At 42.6% G+C, this 20,176-nt stretch overlaps 1 protein-coding gene across 6 annotated transcripts in view; it reads right to left on the reverse strand.

Annotated features, from left to right (window-relative positions):
* Window positions 1-731: 731 nt before the first annotated feature.
* The window catches only part of FARP1 (FERM, ARH/RhoGEF and pleckstrin domain protein 1), a 202,736-nt gene continuing 183,291 nt past the window's right edge, over window positions 732-20,176 (reverse strand). For 5 of the 6 annotated variants that reach the window (XM_085215601.1, XM_085215600.1, XM_085215598.1 and 2 more), the window contains 11 exons: window positions 18,107-18,188; window positions 15,304-15,541; window positions 13,414-13,544; window positions 11,252-11,320; window positions 8,252-8,341; window positions 7,349-7,431; window positions 6,865-6,977; window positions 6,219-6,382; window positions 3,698-3,805; window positions 3,293-3,444; window positions 732-2,203 (listed from right to left, as the gene is read on the reverse strand). In XM_085215601.1, the coding sequence (XP_085071727.1) occupies window positions 2,122-2,203; window positions 3,293-3,444; window positions 3,698-3,805; window positions 6,219-6,382; window positions 6,865-6,977; window positions 7,349-7,431; window positions 8,252-8,341; window positions 11,252-11,320; window positions 13,414-13,544; window positions 15,304-15,541; window positions 18,107-18,188 (1,312 nt within the window). In that variant the 3' untranslated portion in view covers window positions 732-2,121. Of the gene's footprint in view, window positions 2,204-3,292; window positions 3,445-3,697; window positions 3,806-4,670; window positions 4,808-6,218; window positions 6,383-6,864; window positions 6,978-7,348; window positions 7,432-8,251; window positions 8,342-11,251; window positions 11,321-13,413; window positions 13,545-15,303; window positions 15,542-18,106; window positions 18,189-20,176 lie in introns of all 6 variants that reach the window. The other variant, XM_085215602.1, reaches the window with a different exon arrangement.

Below are 20,176 nucleotides of genomic sequence, written 5' to 3' on the forward strand. Positions count from 1 at the left end.
TAGTCTGTACTCAGCGCTGGTGAGGCCACACCTCAAGTACTGCGTTCAGTTTTGGGTCCCACACTAGAAGAAGAACATCAAGGCCCTGGAGTGTGTTCAGAGAAGGGCAATGAAGCTGTGAGGGGACTGGAGCACAAGCCTTATGAGGAGTGGCTGAGAGAATTGAGGTTGTTCAGTCTGGAGAAGAGGAGGCTCAGGGGTGACCTCTACAATGAGCTGAAAGGAGACGGTGATGGCAAGGTGGGGGTCGGCCTCTTCTCTTGCCTAACTATTAATAGGACAAGAGGGAATGACCTCAAGTTGCACCGTGGGAGGTTCAGGTTGAACATTAGGGTATTATCGGATACTCCTTCTCAGAAACTGGTGAGGCACTGGCACAGCCTGCCCAGGGAGGTAATGGAGTCACTGTCCCTGGAGGTGTGCAGTAAATGTGTGGATGTGGCACTGAGGGACATGGTTAGTGGGCATGGTGGTGATGAGCTGATGGCTGGACTGGATGATCTTAGCGGTCTTTTCCAACCTTAAGGATTCTACAAGCCTACGAAATAGCTGGAATGCTCATTTCCCTGTGTCAGAGTGGCACAGAGTTGGCCACAAGAATGCAGCCTGTTCCTTGAAATTATACACATACACATATCCATCCTGCTCCTCACCTGGAGCTCTGATTTTGCTAAGGTATTCATTGGGGAGAGGAAACAGAAAGAAGGCTCTACTGTCTTGGAACAGCAAGATGTGTGATAGTATTGTGAGGTATTTTATTCCCTTTTGTTGTGAGCAAAGCTGTAAGCCATTTTATACATCACATACAGGTAAGCATTTAACACAGTGAATAGTCAGAAGAAGAAAAGTTGGGGGCAGGACTGTCCCAGCTTCATCTCCCATGCTGACATTCAGGTCCCTCTGCCTAGCACTGGGTTTCCCCAAAGGCCCTGAGTGGTGACAGATGTGTTTCCTGCATGCTGTTCTGCTAATGGACATTTGATACTGATTTCAAGGTGAAGTGTTTCTTAAAGCATCTCATCAGAGCAGGTTTTGTGCTGACACCCTTCTGAATAGGCCAACAGCTCATCCAAGAAGGGTGCTAGGTGATGTTAGGGCCAGATATACAAATCGGGCATTTCTGATGCTGAAACTCCAGCAGCAAAACAAGCCCAGGGCTCAGCAGCTGCCCCACACGCAGTGCTTTAGTCCACGTGTTACCAGAACACCCCACAAATTAATTACACAAAGCTGTGGTTCTTGGAGCGTACAGGTTGGATTTTTTTTTTTCAAGTTTGTAAAACAAACAGCAGAACGTCACCACAGCCTTTAATTTCTTCTTGTACATACCATTCACAGTACATTAACAGCCCAAACAATATTGCACTGGATTATTTTAATTTTGTTTCATCTTGCAAGTAGCATTCACTTTCCCAAGCCAAGATGATCAGTTTGGTCAACTTGCACTGAGAAAAAGGTTCGACGGGAATCCTGTAACTTGTTTATACCACGTGGATCTGTAACCTCAATGGGAAATGAGAGTGAGCTGTAAACTGTTTCTTTGTTAAAGATAGAAAATTAGTAATTCCTTGTTGAGTACATTTAGAAAGACTGGAGGAAAAAAAAAATCTGAAAGTTACTTTGCTCCTGCTAGACTGCTCACTGAATGAAGAATTAGAGTCTGTACTGTGAAAGTCCATCTACATTTAAAACTCCAGCAGTCTACAGGTTAACATGGTAAAAAAAAAATAATATATTTTTTACGTAAAGAGAAGAAATAGTGTTTGCCTCACAAGAAAAAGTTTTCAGATCGTGGAGTCGGTTTGTTTAGGTGCAATCTCTGAGGCAACAAAATGTCTTGGCATTTGGCACTCTAATAAGGACAATATTTTAATACTGGCACAAGCTAGAAACAGCACAGAATGACAAAATACAAGACATGAACGAACCGCAGCCACGGGGATGGTGTAAGCTATTTTCAACATATGGAAAACTGAAACAGTTTTGCTGAGGAATTGCGGATGTTTCTGCAGAACCTTACTGGTTGGTTTTTCTCTTTCCTTTTACCAAATTTCAGTTTTACTAAGCTCCAGGGGGAAAAGTTTCCAATGTCCTGTAGAAAATTGGCAGCTGCCGTGGCATTCAGTAGGTGTGGGGCTCCCGGTGGCTCAGGGCGCGTGTGCGCAGGGCCGAGCTGGTGGCACTTCGGATCACCTCCATCCATCTGTGAGAGGGGAGAGAAAAGCAGAAGGGTGGCAAGGTCTTAAGGAAGGATTTCTTGAAAGATTTTCTCCTCCTGATCAATGTCTGGGCTATAGATATTGGTTGTAGAAAAGTGTTATTTTCCATGCCTAGTGGGGGAGCATCACGCTTACTGCTGTATTTCCTATCCAAGTTAAGAGGCTAAAGTAAGATTTAAGGCTAAAGTTAAGATCCAAAAGTACACATGAAAGGAGGTTGAGAGAGGATGAATGGAGGAGAGGGGACCCAAAGTTCATCAACTTAACAGTGGTTTTACTTGTATTTTTTTCTTCTGGATGGTCCAAGTGACGGGCAGCTGAAAATAACCACTCTGTTCTAAAGCAAAACCATGTCACGTAGCTGCAGTTTCTGCTTCTTCCAGAACTGAGAAAGAACTTCTGTGTTTTCTTTCAATTTTATTCACTTACTTAATTACCTCTTTTCCCACCATATATAGTTTCAGACTGATTGACATGGCTACAACTGAACCACAGCTTTCTTGACTATGAGACTACAAATCTTTGTCACATTAGTGTTTCACACAAAAGGGCTGAATTAATTCCCAGTATGAGTAAGCTAAACCAGAACTGAGGAGTCCATTTCCCAGCTCTCTATCTATCTGGAATTCCGTGGGATGTGTAAGAACTGCATGCTGCAGCAGCAGAATGGAGTATGAGTAGCAGCATCTGTGAAAAAGCTGTGTTTTGTTTCAAATGTGGTGTTGCAGGGAGTTGTACAGGAGGGAGAGAAGTGACTCTGCTACTAAGAGATCTGTTTACATGCTACCTTGAGCCTGGCATACAGTGTGCCCTGTGCAGGCAGCCTCGGTACTTCAGAAGGGAGATTTTTTGCACACAACCCAGCTTTGCAGTCATTACTATCACAGTTGCTATAGCTTCTGGTGCTACCAGGCTTAAAATTTCTGTAAGCACTTTGAAGGGCACTGCCTTTCATTCTGTTGAGCTACAAGCCTGTGTTACTGAATCAACTCAGTAGACACTGTATCAGCTGACTTTGGGAACAAATCCAGGAATTTAAAAAATGCCCTCTTCCAGAAGAGCGACTGACTTACCTTTCAAATGTGTATTCGCTTTCAGCTCTGAAGTAGTACACGTGGGATTTGAAATGCAGCTTGAAGACATAATCTTTGTGAATGTTTTCAGATTCGGAAGGAATGGTGAGAGAATATCCCAACAGAGGGAGGCTGGCTAAGGGATGATTGTCCTGAAAAGCAATAGTGAAAAGTGCTGTGAGATAACTGCTCTCAAGCAAAGGCAGCATGTAAGCGAAATGGAGAACAGACATGCAGTCATTTAAAGGCTCTCCATTAGAAATGCCACGAAACAACCACTGTGGTTGCAGTGGAGAGGGGCAGCCAGAACTGCTCTGTGCCCCAATGGTGCACCATCCACCACTGATGATGGTTGCTCTCCCTGCTCCCTCATTGGAAACAGAAAGCCCTACTCAGCTGTGTTACCTGGTGCGATTTATAGAAGAACATGCAGAAGTTGGTGAACACCACCCAAAGCTTCTGCCACCCGTTGCTGTTCTTGAATTTCCTCAGGAGGTTTCCAGACAGCTGATTCTGAAACAGATCAGAAGTAGTCAAATAAAGCAGTGAAATGCACACTGCAGAGATGTATGAGCAGATGCAAAGCAGCCAAGCCCCACAGAAAGGATGTTTGCATTTCTGCTTAACTTACTGAATGCCATCACTTTGGCAGTAAGCACAGAACCAGAAATACCCATCACTCCTTAAGTGAGGGCTGGCCGCGGTTTAATCACCGTAAGAACAATGATCTGCCTTTAGAATATGTGGCCTTATCACAAGTGAAGGTGTTCTGACTGAATGAATGGGTTTTTCTACAACTAAGCAGTACTTTGTAATATATGTTTGTAGCTGGGTACTTCCAGAAACTTCCAACTACTATGGTTGTATTTTTTCAATTGTGGCGGCCATCAATAATGTACTGGCAACCATCAGTCAGTCTCGTTATCCTCATCTGTGTTCTTTTCAAATGATACTTAAATAGAACAATGGAAACAGAAAGGCTGACATGAATTTGGGATGTAAAGGAAAATCATGACGTACTTCAGCACCGCAGACAGAGGTCAAGCTCTCAGTACACAGCAAGTTTACACTGGAACTTGTCAAACACACCGACTATTCACCTTATTCTGAGCTGGATTTGGGGTATTTTACAGCAAGGAGGAGGAATACCAAGTATTTAACTATCATCAGGATCAAAACAACTGTTCGCATAACAGCGCAGAAACTAATAATTTAATCTGTAATGCTTAATGCTCTGAGTCTGGTGGTCCCAATTCACCTACTACAAACTAAGTATTCACCAGCCTGGGGTGTGCATTAAGGCCTTTGCATTGGCTAATGCTATGCTCTGCTGACACTGTGACCTAAGTTACAGGCACACTCCTTCATTTGCTGTTACCTCGTCACTCTGGAGGATATCATAAAAGGACAGGCTTTGCATTCGGTACCAGCAGATACATGAAATGGAAACAGGTCGCTGGTCACTGATCAGTCCAGCAGGTAGGGAAGTACAGTCACTGACAGAGAGAGGATCTTCTACCACGGGAGAGACAGAGAGGAGGGAGAGACACAAAGAAAATGAACGGTAATGCTGAAGTGAAAGGCACCGAATGATGTGAGCATGAGCGTGAGCTGCAGACACCGAGCAGCGGTGGAGCTGGAGATGCTTTCACAGAACAATGAATGGCTCCAGTGTGCTCCATGGTCCTCACTGCTGTGCCTGCACTTGCCTGAGTCACGGGAAAGAACAAAAATGAAGAGCAATGAGCTCTGACTCTGGGTAGGGAGGTTTGCCTAAGTAAACATTTCAACAGTTTGAACTAATCATCAGTTTAAAATTATTCAATATCCATTTATATTAAGACCTATGCTTTAGGGAAAAATGTGAGACTTGGTTCCATGCTGAGCTCTTCCACCTTTGCAAAACTTAAGGGTAGAAAGAGCAGAAAATGCATCTGCACGGGAGCACCGTGAGGCTCTGCAGTTAGTGTTTTCTTATAAGGAATCATTTTTTGGATAAAGTTTCAGCAACTCTTCTGCTAAAATCAGGGGCAGTTTCACAAACCGAATGTTATCTGTCCTTAGCTCTGAGTCAGGGTGTCCCCTCCTGAGCAGTAAGGAGTTGGTACCTCTTGCCTGCCTGGGAGGAGAAGTCAATAGAGTTTTAAGGTCCCTTGCACCATCTCCCCATTGAGCACACACTTCCATGTGATACTTTCACCTTTTCCATTGAGTGCACACTTCCACATGATGAGAACCATGACAAAGCAGTCAGAGTTTCCTGAGGCGTCCCTCTGGTGCAGGGGGTACACCCACACACCTCACCCTGAAACCAACAGGGCCCTAAGAGTCTTTCCCTTCACTATGGGGGAAGTCCAAGTCTGGCTCTCGTTCACTGAGCACTGGGTTAAGGAACGTGTATCAGATGGAAACAGCTGTGATCAGGGAAACAAGAAAGGTATTTATTTTGAGGTGAAAAATGCAAAAAAAGGAAAAGCAGATGAGACTGAGCAATGAGAGAAGGTTCCAGAAAGGATGGCTGGGTAAAGAAACAGAAGTTAGTACTACACATAACCAGACCTGGCTGCAGCACATAGAGACAATATCCTTTCAGCTCGAGCAATGACTTAATGCCTCTATAAATGACAGCATTAAGGCCATTTGATCCGCTTTAAGTTTTAAAGACCATCAGCACTGTTTGAACAGTTCTTCTATAAAATTACTGCTCTAACTGATTTTAAAAAGATGCACTAAGGCAGTGAAGCTGTGTGTCTGGACTGATGAACTCGTGCTGCCGTTTGAGGTACGGGAGCAGTTTAGCGGTGTGCCTGAAACGTCCCCGAGAGGAAACCAAGGAACACTGCACTTCTTTAAGGAGGAGCAAAAAGGAAATTGTCATTGGAGAGCGTGTCTGGAGCTGCAGCGCAGATGGTTCTGAGGCCGATACCTCCACAGCAATACTAAAGTCGATCATTGAAACGCTGGTATTTCTGTGCCAGCAGACGTGCACCGTAGTGTTGCCACGGTGTGGTGACTGACGCTCGAGTGAGGTGCGGGATGCACTGAGGTCGTCCTCAGATTCCTGGTCTACAGTAGTTTCATCAGGAGACTCTATGAAATGCAGGGAAAAAGCATCTTTCTTCTTCTATGCAACAACATATGTAATTGGAAAAATTAAACAAATCAAATCTGGTCACAATGTGGTGAACCAGTTTTAACGTACACCTTTAGAAACAGTTTTGCACAGATGCTAACTAGGTTATTTGTATATGTTTCTGCCAAAGCCCACCGTTGGTGCTTTCAATGCCAAAGACCAACCGTTGGTGCTTTCAATGTCTTACAAGAATAGGCACTGCCCAAGTCTTGTAAAACACTTCCTGACATCATTATGCTCAAGTCACTTTTCTATTCAGTGAAACTTTCTGCTAACATCAGTAAGAACATTACAATGGCAGACACATAAATATACACATCTCTCAACTTCAAATGTATTAACCTGACTTGTGGACAGCATATTTCACCACTCTGCTTAGAAGCAGTCACCAACTGTACCAACTGAAATTAACCAAACCTCCTCTCCAGCATTTACTTACTGTTGTCAGGAGGGCTGCTGGCCAGCAGCTCGGGGGCAGGGTCGCTGCTTTTCTCTGCCAGGTCTATTGCCATCTGAATGTCCTCAATCCATTTGTCCATTTCAGCACGGGTACTGATAATGAAAACTCAGGTTTTAATTACTCTCACCCAGGCTGAAAGCAAGCTCTAAGAAACAGTGCTAAGTTGAGCTTCCTTTTAATTCAAATAAACAAATAAAGACCTGAGAAGCTAATTGCTTTTCAAATAATCTAGCTTTGGTTCTGCCTTGCACAACTGCCACTCTATTTTGTCTACTTTGCTTTTTTTATTTTTTGTTTTGGCTTTCTGTGGCTTCACAGAAGAATATGCCTCGGAAATTGTTTCAGAAGCAAATCCCAACAAAACAACATCTACTGGCTCACCTACCTGTCCCAGTCTGAAAGCCACAGAGGAAGACATTTTACAGTTCAACAATAACTATGTAGGCTGTCTCCATCAAATTACCTTGCCGCAACGATTATGGACTGCTGTTGACCTCGTAGTGTTAGACAATGAGGAACACCCCATTCCTCTTCACTGTCTTCAATCTGAGAAAGAAAAATCAAAACACAATCAGACTGTAGCAACTAATTACTACTTAAGCTGGAACAGTGAACTGAGCAAACTCTTACCATTGGGGGGCAGCAAGAGGTGTTAAGAGAAAATCAGTTACTTGTGATACTGGTTATCTAACAGTATGAAATAGATACAAGAACATGAGAAGTTCTAGGGAAAATAAAGGGGGAAATTGAAGTTTTGAAACTAGAAAAAAATATTTTCTAAATCATACTGCAAGAAGGGGTAGTGCTAACTAGGTGCTACAGAGCTTGAATTGCCAATTTTCAAGGAGAACTGCAAAAGGGCTCTGAATGACATACTGCTGCCTGCAGTCTCCCACTACCTCAGCGTTAAGATACATAGACAGAAACGTTAGGAAACAATTTTTCCACAGAAATGAAATCATTGCTAATGATTATTTGCCTCCAACAGTGTGCCTATGAGCAATTGGTAATTAATTACTTGTAAGAATCATGGTTCAATTTGTGGTTTAAAAAAAACAAAGATCCAACCTCACAAGAATAATTCTGCATTACGAGGAAGCTGTCCCCCCCAAACGTCCTTTTTCATTTTTGCCATGCAACAACCTTTGCATAGAAGGTTTCAAGACCACATGCTGAACCCAGCAGAGACCCACCAAGCACTGTGCTTTGCCTCTGCTGAAACTGTAGAACACACCCACAACTTCTCTGAACCTGAGAACAACTCCTTGCTACTGCTCTCACTCCACAAGCAACTGAGCAAGCAATTAAGATGGGACCTTAAATGATCAAGTAAGCATGAATACAAGCTCTTTTTTTTAATACTTACTGTCATGCCATACAGTGGCAGATGCCCATGAACTTTGAACTGATTTGATGCTGTCAGGCCTCTACTCGTGTACAATAAAACATCATTAAACTAAAAAGCAAGAAAAAAACCTTAGAACTATGTAAACATACATGTAGAAAAAAAATAATCAAAATAGTAAATACCAGAAAACTAACCAGTACTGGCAGTCCTAATGCATGAATCCAAAATCATAGAATGGCCGGCGTTGGAAGGGGTCTCAAAGATCTTCAGGTTCCAACTCCACTGCCACAGGTAGGGCCACCAACCTCTAGATCTGGTACTAGACCAAGGCTGCCCAGGGCCCCATCCAACCTTGTCTTGAACACCTCCAGGGACGGGGCATCCACAACCTCTCTGGGCAGCCTGTGCCAGCACCTCACCACTCTCTCTGTGAAGAACTTCCCCCTGACATCTAATCTAAACCATCCCTTCTTGAGCTTAAAAACATTCTCCCTTGTCCTATCACTATCTATTTGAATAAAATGTTGACTCTCCTCCTGTTTATAATCCCCTTTTAAATACTGGAAAGCTGCAATGAGGTCTCCTCACAGCCGTCTCTTCTCCAAGAGCCTGTCTTCACAGGAGAGGTGCTCCAGCCCTCTGATCACCTTTGTGGCCCTCCTCTGGACCTGCTCCAAGAGCTCCACATCTTTCCAGTACTGGGGGCCCCCAGCCTGGACACAGTACTCCAAATGGGGCTTCATGAGGGCAGAATAGAGAGGGACAATCACCTCCCTGTCCCTGCTGGCCACCCCTCTTCTGATGGAGCCCAGGATACTATTGGCCTTCCAAGCTGCAGGAGCACACTGCTGGCTCATGTTCAGTTTTTCATCCACCAGAACCCCCAAGTCCTTCTCCGCAGGGCTACCCTCAAGGAGCTCTTCTCCCATTCTGTGTATGTATCTGGAGTTACTCCAACCCAAGTGCAGAACCTTCACTTTGCTATGTTGAACCTCATGACGTTCACATGGGCCCATCTTTCAAGTTTGTTGAGGTCCCTCTGGATGGCTTCGCTTCCTTCTAATGTATCAACCGTACCACTCAGCTTGGTGTCACTGGCAAATTTGCTGAGGGTATACTCGAGCCCATCAACAATGTCATTGATAATATGTTGAAGAGTAAATACTGGCTTCCACACTATCCTAGTATTACCTGTTACTATCCCTGCCTTCCTTCTCAGCTAATCTCAGGCATATTCCGATAATTTTCTATTTCACATCTTCTAATATTTCTTTTTTTTTTTAATCTCTGGGTCAAAACTAACAAAGCAGTAAAACCAAATAAAACATTTCATACTCTGTGGCACTGTGAAGTAGAGGAAGATCAGCCTGTTTCATCACTGATTTTTTTCTGATTTGTGTGGGAAGAAAGCATGCCCGAAGACAGGTGTGTCTAACCTTACTCTTCAGTTGGCTACCTCACACTCCACATACTCAGAAAGAAGCTGTGAGGTCTGCCTCAAAGTAGATGACTTTAGGCAATTGTCAAATGTTGGGCTGCATTATGTTGTGTGCTGTTGTCATACAAATCGTCAATCATCACTGGCCATGGTTAAAAGAGGTTCTTCTCAAACATGACAGACGCATCAAGAAAATAATTCTTTGGAGTGGAAAGCATAACTCTCACTACAGTGTTGTACAGCCCAACAGCAATAATTCATGAAGTAATACAGACTGGCCACTAGAGGGGGATTTAATTTTGCCAATAATTACACACGTACTTGGACTCACATAACATTGATTTGGGATTTAATCTCCAAAAAAGATTCTGGTGATAAAGGCAGATGAAAGACTTCTTTGACAGTGTGAGTAACTGCCAAAAATTAAGACTGACTTAAGAGTCTAGTCTTGATCTATTAACATTTTATACAATATCAAGGAATCATTTGGTAAGAACAGTGGTATGCAAGAAAATAAGCAGCGCATTCACTAGGCTCTCATTCTAGTGCCTTTAAAGCTAGAGCAAAATTCCACCAAGATAAAACTGCTGGTTTTATGTCGGGCTGATTTGAGAGAGTAAATACTGAATGTTCCATAAAATCTAGCATGCTCACAAGTTTTTCTAGACACAGTCTTCCCCTTTTACCCACAAGAAGCCAAGGTAGAGTTTTCCTCTCCTGCTGCACTTACGCTTTCATATTCTGCCCCATACCCCTGGACTGTAAAATCCATTAACTCTGCTGGGCATCCCAATCCCCCCACATCAATGACTGAGCCACAGCAGTGCTGGGTTCCTGGGAACAAGTCAGTTTTCAGAAGAGAAGAGAGGAGACACCATCCTGAAAACGAGGTGAAGAAAAACGTCTCTGAAAGAGTGGTGAAGGACTGGAATGGGCCACCCAGGGAAGTGGTGGAGTAACTGTGCCTGGCGGTGTCCAAGACATGTGTAGATGTAAGTACTAAGAAACATGGTTTAGTGGGCAATATTGGTGGTAGATGGAGAGTTGGAGTAGATGATCTTAGAGGTCTTTTCCAGCCTTAATGATTGTATTCTATTCTATGATCCTTCCTAGTGCAGGAATTTCTCAATCTATCTCCAGGTAAATGGGCTGGAACTGGACAGTTTGTGGAGAAACGTGGCTCTGTAATGTGTCCTGAAAGCATTATGGGGATTATTTTTTTACATCACCAGGAGTTACCCTTCATCCTCTTTTTTGGATATGATCACTAACCCTGGTGCCACTTTCTTTTTTTTTAATGACTCTGCTTTTATTTAAGACCATGCTGCTAGGAAGTATTATTTGAACATGGTATTCACAGTGGTATATGAAAATAACAGTGTTACCTTTGTAAGAAGCAGTCACAGAGAGAATATTGGTTTTGGACAGATACATGTTCTTAACAACCACTGAGGTCATGTATTATGTTGGTAAACGACCATTTAAAAATACTGTAAATCACATTCAAGTTTAACAGTTTGCTTAATAGTTGCCTATAGTTACATTTCAATATATAAATTAAAAAATGCCTTCTTGCTTACCAGGAAAAACATGCGTTGCTGTAAACCTTTTCCAGACAACTTACTAAGACTACCCAGTCTAATGAACTCCTGTAGGAAGGAAATACAAAACAAATAGGCATTATTTTTTTTCCCAAAAATGATTATGATTTGTTAATATGCAAAATTAAACATGACTACTTGATGAATAAATCAATGTCAGCAGCACAAAAAGAGAAATGGATCTGGCAGCATGTGTTATCCTAGTGCAGTCTATGTGAGGTTATACAGTGCATTCAGATCAAATTGTTAAATAACGTTTAGGGATGGAAGTACAAGAAAAATAGCCTGATCTGAATTTTCAAAGGTCTGAGATTACCTAGATTTGTTGTGAACTATAATGTAACCCACCTTCCAATGTATCTGAAACCCATCAAAACAACATTTTTCAGTCACTCCCTCCAGCCAAGAGATTTATATTTATTTATTACAGTCTTCTGAGGGCTGTTTTACTCCTATTGTGCATGTAAAAGGCAGATAAAGCACAAGAATCGCCTGCAGCTTAGCAACAAACTGGCTGTTGAAGATTAATCTATTCAGAGAGATGCTCCTTAGCCTTAAGGTTGCTTTGATGTGTCCAGTCTATCTTAAGTGAAAGTTACTTTAAGTAGAGGTGCCTAGAGAATGTTGTCCCTTCTATCATGGTAAGCTCATGGTGCCAGAGAGACCACTAGAAGCCTTTGCTGACCACCAAAGCATACTAGACACAATCACTATTTATGTTGTAATACCTAATGGTCACCAACGGGCTCAGCTTCACCATAGCCAAGCACTGCATGAACTCACAGAAGAGCTATGGGTCACTGCCATCTGCAAGCAGAACCGACTGTGGGATGCTTTACCACCCAGCACAGGAACCAGGATGGCAGCAACAGGCTGGAGCACTGTAAGGACAATGGCTCCCTGAAGCCATGTTGAGGACAGCTGATCACTGGTCTGGCAAGCATTTCTCCTCAGAGACATGGCATGAGGCCTCCTCTGGGCAGCCCAGCCAACGGCAGCAGTGGCCCAGCAGCACTGCATCCAGCCTGGCCTGCACCTGGCCCAGTAGCACAAAGCCTGGAGAGCAGCAACCTATGGACATCTGACAGAGCCTGCTAGCCGAAATACCTGTGTGCAGCTCTCTTAAATATGTAAATTCTTACATGAACACGAGCACAGGTGTGTCAGGAGCAGCCTCTTTTATAACCCCACAGTAGCACAAGGCAAGGAAATGGCACTGTGAACAGACCTCGGGCCGCGGGGTGCCTTAAAGCACTGCTGTATTTGCAATTCAACACAAAATTCACTTGTTTTTTCCATCTATTTCACAAAATGCATGAGAGGCAAGAATAGACTAGCAATGCATTTTCAGTTGCCGCAAGTCGTGTTTCTGTGTATTACACACAGAAGTCAGGGGAGTGGGGAGAAAAACACTTTGACAACAGACAACTCTCAAGCTTGAATGCACAGATATATGTGCACAGAAAAGCAGAAAAGGATAAAAATTCTGCAGAGGGCCACTTATACTGAAATAAGCCTCTGTTTTTAAAAAAGTAAGGCAGGAAAAATGGAAGCGACGTCCGTATTTTTATAACACAATTAAAAGTGTTTACTTAAGGCAACACTGTCTCAAAAATCATTGCCTAATATTACATGTAGACTAAAGAGACTGTTTGTCCTCAGGGTCATGAGTTTCAGAGCCAGGCATCGTGACCAGGCTGAAGGTCCTCCAGCACAAATGTCTTGCCTCTCTTTAATCTGCTATGCTTTAGCACTGATGACTGGGGAAAAAAAAAAAAAAAAAGAGAGAGAGAGAGAGAGAAAAGGGCAGAAAGAAATGAGGAAATGCTCAAGCTCTGAATGCTGTGATAAATATTACATTTTTACTGCCTCCTGTAATAGACATTTGGAATTGCCTACAGCCATCCAAATCTATATATAAGATAACCTAATAAAATCTGTAAAAAGATAATAGCTTCTTCCTGCTCTGAAGGCTGCTGTTTTCTACGGTATTATTAGGTTTACATACAACAGTTTTTGGTGAGAGAAAAATGTTCATATGAGGAAAGGCAGTTTGACAGATGCACCTAAGAACCAGATTTCTAAAATACATCTAATGCTTTGAAATGGTACTACACCTCAATCACCATTCTGCTACTTACCCTTCCTGGGATCACCAGATTGTCAATGCCTATCAAGTCTTTCTTGAGTTCATGCAGCTTCTGGAAGTTCTCCATCTTTATCATATTGCCATGGAGCTGAGCCACCATTTCGGTAATCTCAGCCAAAGCAGCTAAATAAACAAAACCATAAAATGCTTTTTATAAATTTACAAAAAATATTCAAAAAGAAAGACTTCTCTCTGCAGAAAGCAACTCGTGAGCACCACTCACAGCGTAAACCTATTCAGGCAGACTTAGAAACTCTGAGCATCACCTTGTTGAGTGCGGAGAGTTGTATAGTAAAGATACAGACCATTTCTCCATCTGAAAGTTTGCTCTACTTTCTACAGAAATTAGGGATACTCAAGTCAATTTACAGCATCAATGAAGAGGTTCTACTATCTAACTAACTTAGGGAATTAGTCACAAAATCACTTCATCACCTTATCTTTTCTGGGGGATCAGCTCACAGACTGGCTCCCAGTGCCATCGTTTACATGAGCACAACCTGGATCCATCCAAAAGGATAGGCTGTTTTTAAATAAATATTAAAAAAAATAAAAGGAAGAAAAAGTCTCTGTATCATTGACAAGGCATCTGGGGCTGCTGTCCCTACCCATGCTGGTTTCTCCCTTTTCTGTTCTGGGAGAAGTCACAGAATCACGAGTTTATTTCCAAGATCAGAAATGAGCCAATTACGACAACACTTATAAAACAAGTGTGGGTCACAACCACCGACCGAAGTTTTCAAACCCCATTTTAAGCAGATGTTTTCCAGACTTTAGTAATTTGATGATTGTTCTATGGTTACTTTCCAGACTTCCATACATAATATATATATACACGAGGATTGGCATGAACGTGCCCTGTAATAGTTAACCCTGGAAACATGGAATAATCCAGTATTATTTCAGTAAATGATGACCTCTATAGTCTTTGGAAGTAAAGACCTTTACTTCTTGAGCTCTTTCAGGCAGTAGCTACCTTTTGGCAAGCATTTTTACCACACAGACTTCTGTGGCAGTTCTTATTACCACAGGTCAAGTTACCTCCTTATTTTGTGCACTGCTTACATGGCTCTCATTGCACAGCAGCCAAGGGAATACATCCAGCCAGCTCAGTTAACACCGTGTGGCTGGATGCAGCCACACTGAGCACAGCCCCCTGCCCACATCCTGTACTGAGTGACAACCATGCAGGTAACAGTTATCTTCAAATGGAGACAGTATACAGTGGGATGGGATACCAGCATATAGAAAGAGGAAAGCAGATAATAGTAAAAAAAAAAAAAAAAAAAAAAAAAAAAAAAAAAAGCAGTGACCTCAGGCTGCCGGAGGAAAATTTATTCTCATTTAGAAAAAACACGACCATCAAAAAAAAAACCACCCCAATACGTTGGCAGCTTTGAGTTCCTGAAACAAATCATGGAAGTGGTAATAGAACAAAGTGTCTATCTGGAAAAATAATATTCTCCTTAACACTGTGTTAAGACATAACAACAAGCAGCCACGTGGAGTGAGATCAAGGATTCATCCGGGCCAATACTCTCTGTTACCAGTGGATATCTAGGGAAAGCTGAGAATAAAATTAGCACATCTGGCATGTCCTCCATGTTCTCTCCCAACTATTTTCAGCTCAAGGGACTTCCTGAACTGCATGTCATTTCTGCGTACTTAATAACCCCCGGCAGATTTCTCTTCAAGTGTTTGTCCACAGTATGCCATAATGTGTATACAAGTGCAACTCTAATCCTACTGTTTCTGGTCTTCTGAGTGATTGATTTTGCAACTCAATCCTGTTTTAATTAGGCTGTAAGAAAAAAAAAATTGTTTGTACATGCACTTCTAACATTTTCCAGCTCTGGGAATTGATGTCTTATGCCTTGCTTACCTCTTGAATCCCTGAAATCTGTGTGGTTTGGTGGGTAGTGTTTGCAAAGCCTCTCCATTATCTGCTTGTAGTGCATAAGTCTGTGTAAAGGTCTGAGCAGGAAGGTATTGAGAGGCAAGTAGCAGACTTTCTGTAGTTCGAAGTCCCTGCAAAAGGTCTCCAGCTTGCGAGAGTTCTTGATTCCATTCTCCAATTCAGTTAAAATCTCATCGTGCTTCCACAGGTGAATTGTCAGTTGCTTAATAGGCACAAAGAAAGAAAAAGCATATGGTAGAGCTATTAGCAAACACTGAGATGTGACTCATAACCATTCACTCCAAACCTATACCAGAAAAAAATCTAGCTATCATAGCCATTGGGATTTTGCAAGCAAAATCACTGTGCAACACAGTGGCTCTGATATGTACCTGAAGAGAAGAAATGTCACAACTAGTGTGAAGTACATCCCTCATCCCCGCTGCATTCCCCATAAGACAAAGTACATGAGTGAACAAAGCTAGCTGCCTCACATCAGTGAGAAATCCAAAGGCAAAGAGAAGACACGAGCACAGCTCATACAAGCAGGAGCAACAGGGAGAGAGACAGCATGGATACATAGCAGGAAACAAAATTGGATTTCATAGAGGATGTAGATATTTAGGTGCAGCATCTCTTTGGTGCCTTTGGAAAACTGAGATGCAGGCAACTAGATCTCTAGCTTCTGTTCCCCTATTATTAATGAGAAGTTGCATCTCCTGGGATTCTGAACAAAATATACAGGAGTTGGCAGCAGAAACAGCTAAGTTAGAATGCTCCATCCTTGCCTTACATCCTCTACTGCTTAGTGCAGTTCATAACATGATCTCACTGGCAGTGATAGTTATGCATCAGTGAGTGACCAAAGTTTGCAAGGAATACGCAATTCTACTTAGATTACAGTACTACAGACACTGCTGGGTCCCAACTACAACAATTTAGCAGTTTTTTTGGTTTTTTTTTTCTAACCAACTAACACAAGGATTTTGCTTGTGTTTTGCAAAAGGTAAATAGATTCTTCAGGCAGCACAGAGCTTCTCTGAGCAGCTAGATTAGGTTTTCCAACACTTGGTAGAATATCATCCAGCAACAAAACAAAATTAAACGGGTATACTGAATGGACTTCAGAAAACTGTTTGGTTTAATCTAAAGCTCCTGATTCTTGACACATTTCCAATCAACTCCCTCTCCCTTTGATATGTGATATCTTTCCCAGAAATATCGTATCTCTGCAGGCAAGCTGCTTCCCCCATACACTGTGTATTCACCCTACAAAGACACTGCAGATCCTCAGGACAACTTCAGAGACTGCCCATTAGTTATTTGTTCCTGATTTTCCTCCTATGCTAATTAAACAAGGATTGTCAGTTTTCAGCTCATGACAAAGATGCAGAGTTTTAACTAACTGTATCGCTTTCTAGGCAGTTCCCAAGGTCAAAGTGGGTTTTACCCCTTTACTCCATGCATCTGTGCTTATCAGCAATAGTTCTCAAAGCAAATGGAACAAAATCCTCTAATGGGAAATAGAACAGTGAAGGTGAAAGCAAGCCAGTGGGTCTTTATTACATTGGATAGCATCCTTAGACCAGTTGCAGAAGACAGACAACCAAGGACAACATTTAATACTACAAGGTACTGAAAGCAGGACAATTTGTCAAAAGCTTCCTGAGGTTTGTATAAAGGTGTGCCCCTCTTGAGAGGAGGGGCGAGGTGTAGGAAAGCCCCGTGTTTCTTCTGAGGCATCTGAATTTTGCCTTGATGGGAAAAAGCTGTTCCTATTTTATTGGTGACAAAGCCGTCTGTGTGTCGGGGGCTGTAAATCAGGATTTTTGTGTTCCCTTTTTTTCCACTCATTCTGTAATGACTTCCATGTCACTTAACCTCTCTGCACATCCATCTGTCCTTCTTAACATCAAGCTACATTTACATACACTGCTCACACGTACTTTGGCTTTCAGCTTTAAAGAACTGAGAATTAATTATTCTCATTCATTCAAAAATCTTTCATCTCGCTTGGTGCTGTGGTGCACAAGTAGAAGTTCTCAAAATCAAACCAGCACCCAGGTTAAGGTCACTGCTCCTGCAATACTTCAATACTTTATTTGCATACACAAATGGAACAGTTGGCTTCTGAAGATCCTCTTCAGACATACAAATTCTGATGTGTTACTTGCAAGAATAAAGAACTGGGAACTATGTGCTCCTCAACCTCTGTGTTTATTGTTCCAGTAATTAAAGGGAGCTTATAAACAGAAGGGAAATCAATCTTTTACATGGGCAGATAGTGATAATACAAGGGGGAATGGTTTTAAACTAAAAGAGTGGAGACTTAGGTTAGATGTCAGGGGGAAATTTTTCACTCAGAGGGCAGTGAGGCACTGGCACAACCTGCCCAGAGAACACGAGTGCCCCATCCCTGGAGATGCTCAAGGCCTGTTTGGATGGGACCCTGATCTAGTGCTTGATTTTGTGGCTGGCAACCCTGCCTTTGTCAAGGGCTTGAAACTAGAGGATCTTTGAGGTCCCTCCAGCCCAAGCCATACTGTGATTCTGATTGTTCCTAAATTTGGGGAGGGAGTTGAGGAAAAGGGCTGAGAAGTTTAGTCAGCTTGCAATTCTGCAATCCCAATGCTCCCCAAACACATGATACTCCATCAAAGGAAACTTGTATAGCATAAGCTTTGATTACAACTGGCAGAACCCAGCACAGCAGGCAACATCACATGAAAATGCAATGCAGGCTCATTCTAATCCATGTGAAAGCTTATAGTTATGAGATCATTCCTACCTTCATACTCTGAATGTTCTTTAGCATAACATCCCCGATTCTTTGGTGACCTCCTTTAATGTGAGCGTTAGAGCGGCCTTCCCTGTCAGCAACAGAAAGAGCACACAGGTTAGTCAAGCAATATAACCACTTGCATAATCACTTACAGGCACAGAAAGGAACCCAGCAGCTCATTTCTTTCTGGCCCTAGCCCTGTGCTCAGCAGCACATGAGATGTTTTCCAAACAGGACTTCTGGGGCCAGCAGGCCTGGCAGCAGCATGGCCATCTCTTCACAGGATCGGACTTCTAAAGAGAATGGCCAAGGTTTTTAAATATATTAAAATAATATTAAATATTTTTTTAAAATGCCTCAAGAAAAAAGGAAGGCGTCATGACACATGGGCTTACAGCAGAAGGACACCACTGTTAAGAACACCAAAAACAAGAAGATCCCACTCTGAAAATCCTCCTGCTTTGTGTAAGGGACAACGGGACAAAATAATCTACCCAGCACCTGGGTTTGACTCATGCTGGCAGGGAATTAATTTTCAGTATGTCACTTTCGGTATTAGAAATGCAAACCACTCCCTCCCAGCCAGCTGTGCCTGGGTGGGTGCTGCCTCTGGGAGAAGCTCAGCACCTGAAAAAGACATTTCTGCTCCAAACCCATGTGTGAGACAGGCAGGGATGCCACACACTGAATGGATCCAAACACATCTTTGAGAGAACACAGGAGGAAAAAGCATGAGTATAAGAACCAAACTGTTCCAATTAAGTTAGATTTTCCAAAGGAAACCAGTGGGGGGGAGGGGGTGGAGTAAGGGGAGAACCACTGCATCCTTCCCTTTCCAACTGCTAATACTGCTTCCAAGTTTCCTGCAGGGTGGCTTTTTTTCATGCTGTCCTTAATGTTTTAAATCCAGTGCAGTTCCCACATCTGCACACTGGGAGATCGATTTGCAGGCAGGGCAATGCAATTCAGCCAAAGCAATGCACTACCATGGGAGAGAGCAGGAATACAAACAACTTCTCAGTGAATCCAGGAATAACAGGACCTCTTTTTTGTGTTATCGCTGGTGGATATATTGTCTTTCCCCAGTTTCTGGTTCTATGTGTGCAATGAAGGAACAAAAGGAAAACCAGATGGTAAAACTCTGCATTCCTCAGTACCAACATTAGCCAGAGAGGTCCCACACTCACCGAATCGTAGAAGATACTGCTGTTGTTAGGAACATACTGTTCAGTGGTAAGACTTAAAAAAAACCCATACAATGTGTATATTTTAAATCTCTACGTTATTCCATGAGCATGTTCTGACACATATTTTGTTTTGTAAAGATCCATGATGGATAACCTCTCTGTGAGCCCTTCTAACCAGGAAATGCAGAGGGCACAGCTTGAGGATTCTGTGTGGTAACATTCCCCACTTCGTCCTCTCATAGACAAAGGGACTCAGCTGATAAACAAGGGGTTGCTCCATGCTCATCTTAACAATATCCAGTTTCATCGTCTGTCTTTAATTATGTCCTATTGTGTTAAGTCCCTCAGGCACTCACACGCGTATGAAAACAAGAAAAACACAGTTCTCTACAGGATATTTTATGTTTTTCTGAAACCAAAGGTTATGCTGGGGTAGGAAGTTGGGTTGTGTTAGTGGTGACTGTAAGTAGCATTTCCAGTTTTGCTGAAACACTATGTTAAAATAAACACTGCCACAGTCAAAACACACTTAAATTATCTACAATGCAAAGAACAACAGAGGTATGTATGGGTGTTACAAGATTACTGTTTCTGAATTCTTTGAGGACAAAAGTCTGGTCTATAGAAAATTGCTGTTCTGATCTCAAGGCTGCCAATTAGTTGGTTAGAACACTCCTTGCCAATTCCACATGCACCAGCCAACTGCTCAAAGGCTGACCCCAATCCTACCAAAGTCACAGCGAGTGTGTCCTCCGACTTTGTGAACTCAGCTTATATTTAGTGCAGTTGTTCCTTGAGCAGTCCTTATTTCCTAAAAGCTGGCCCTCTGGCCTCTCTTCAGCTCGGCCAGCACTGATTGCTTGCACAGCATCTCATCACATCAACCACA

This window comes from Meleagris gallopavo, chromosome 1 (genome assembly GCF_905368555.1).
Source record: "Meleagris gallopavo chromosome 1, MGAL_WU_HG_1.1, whole genome shotgun sequence".
Lineage (NCBI taxonomy): Eukaryota > Metazoa > Chordata > Aves > Galliformes > Phasianidae > Meleagris > Meleagris gallopavo.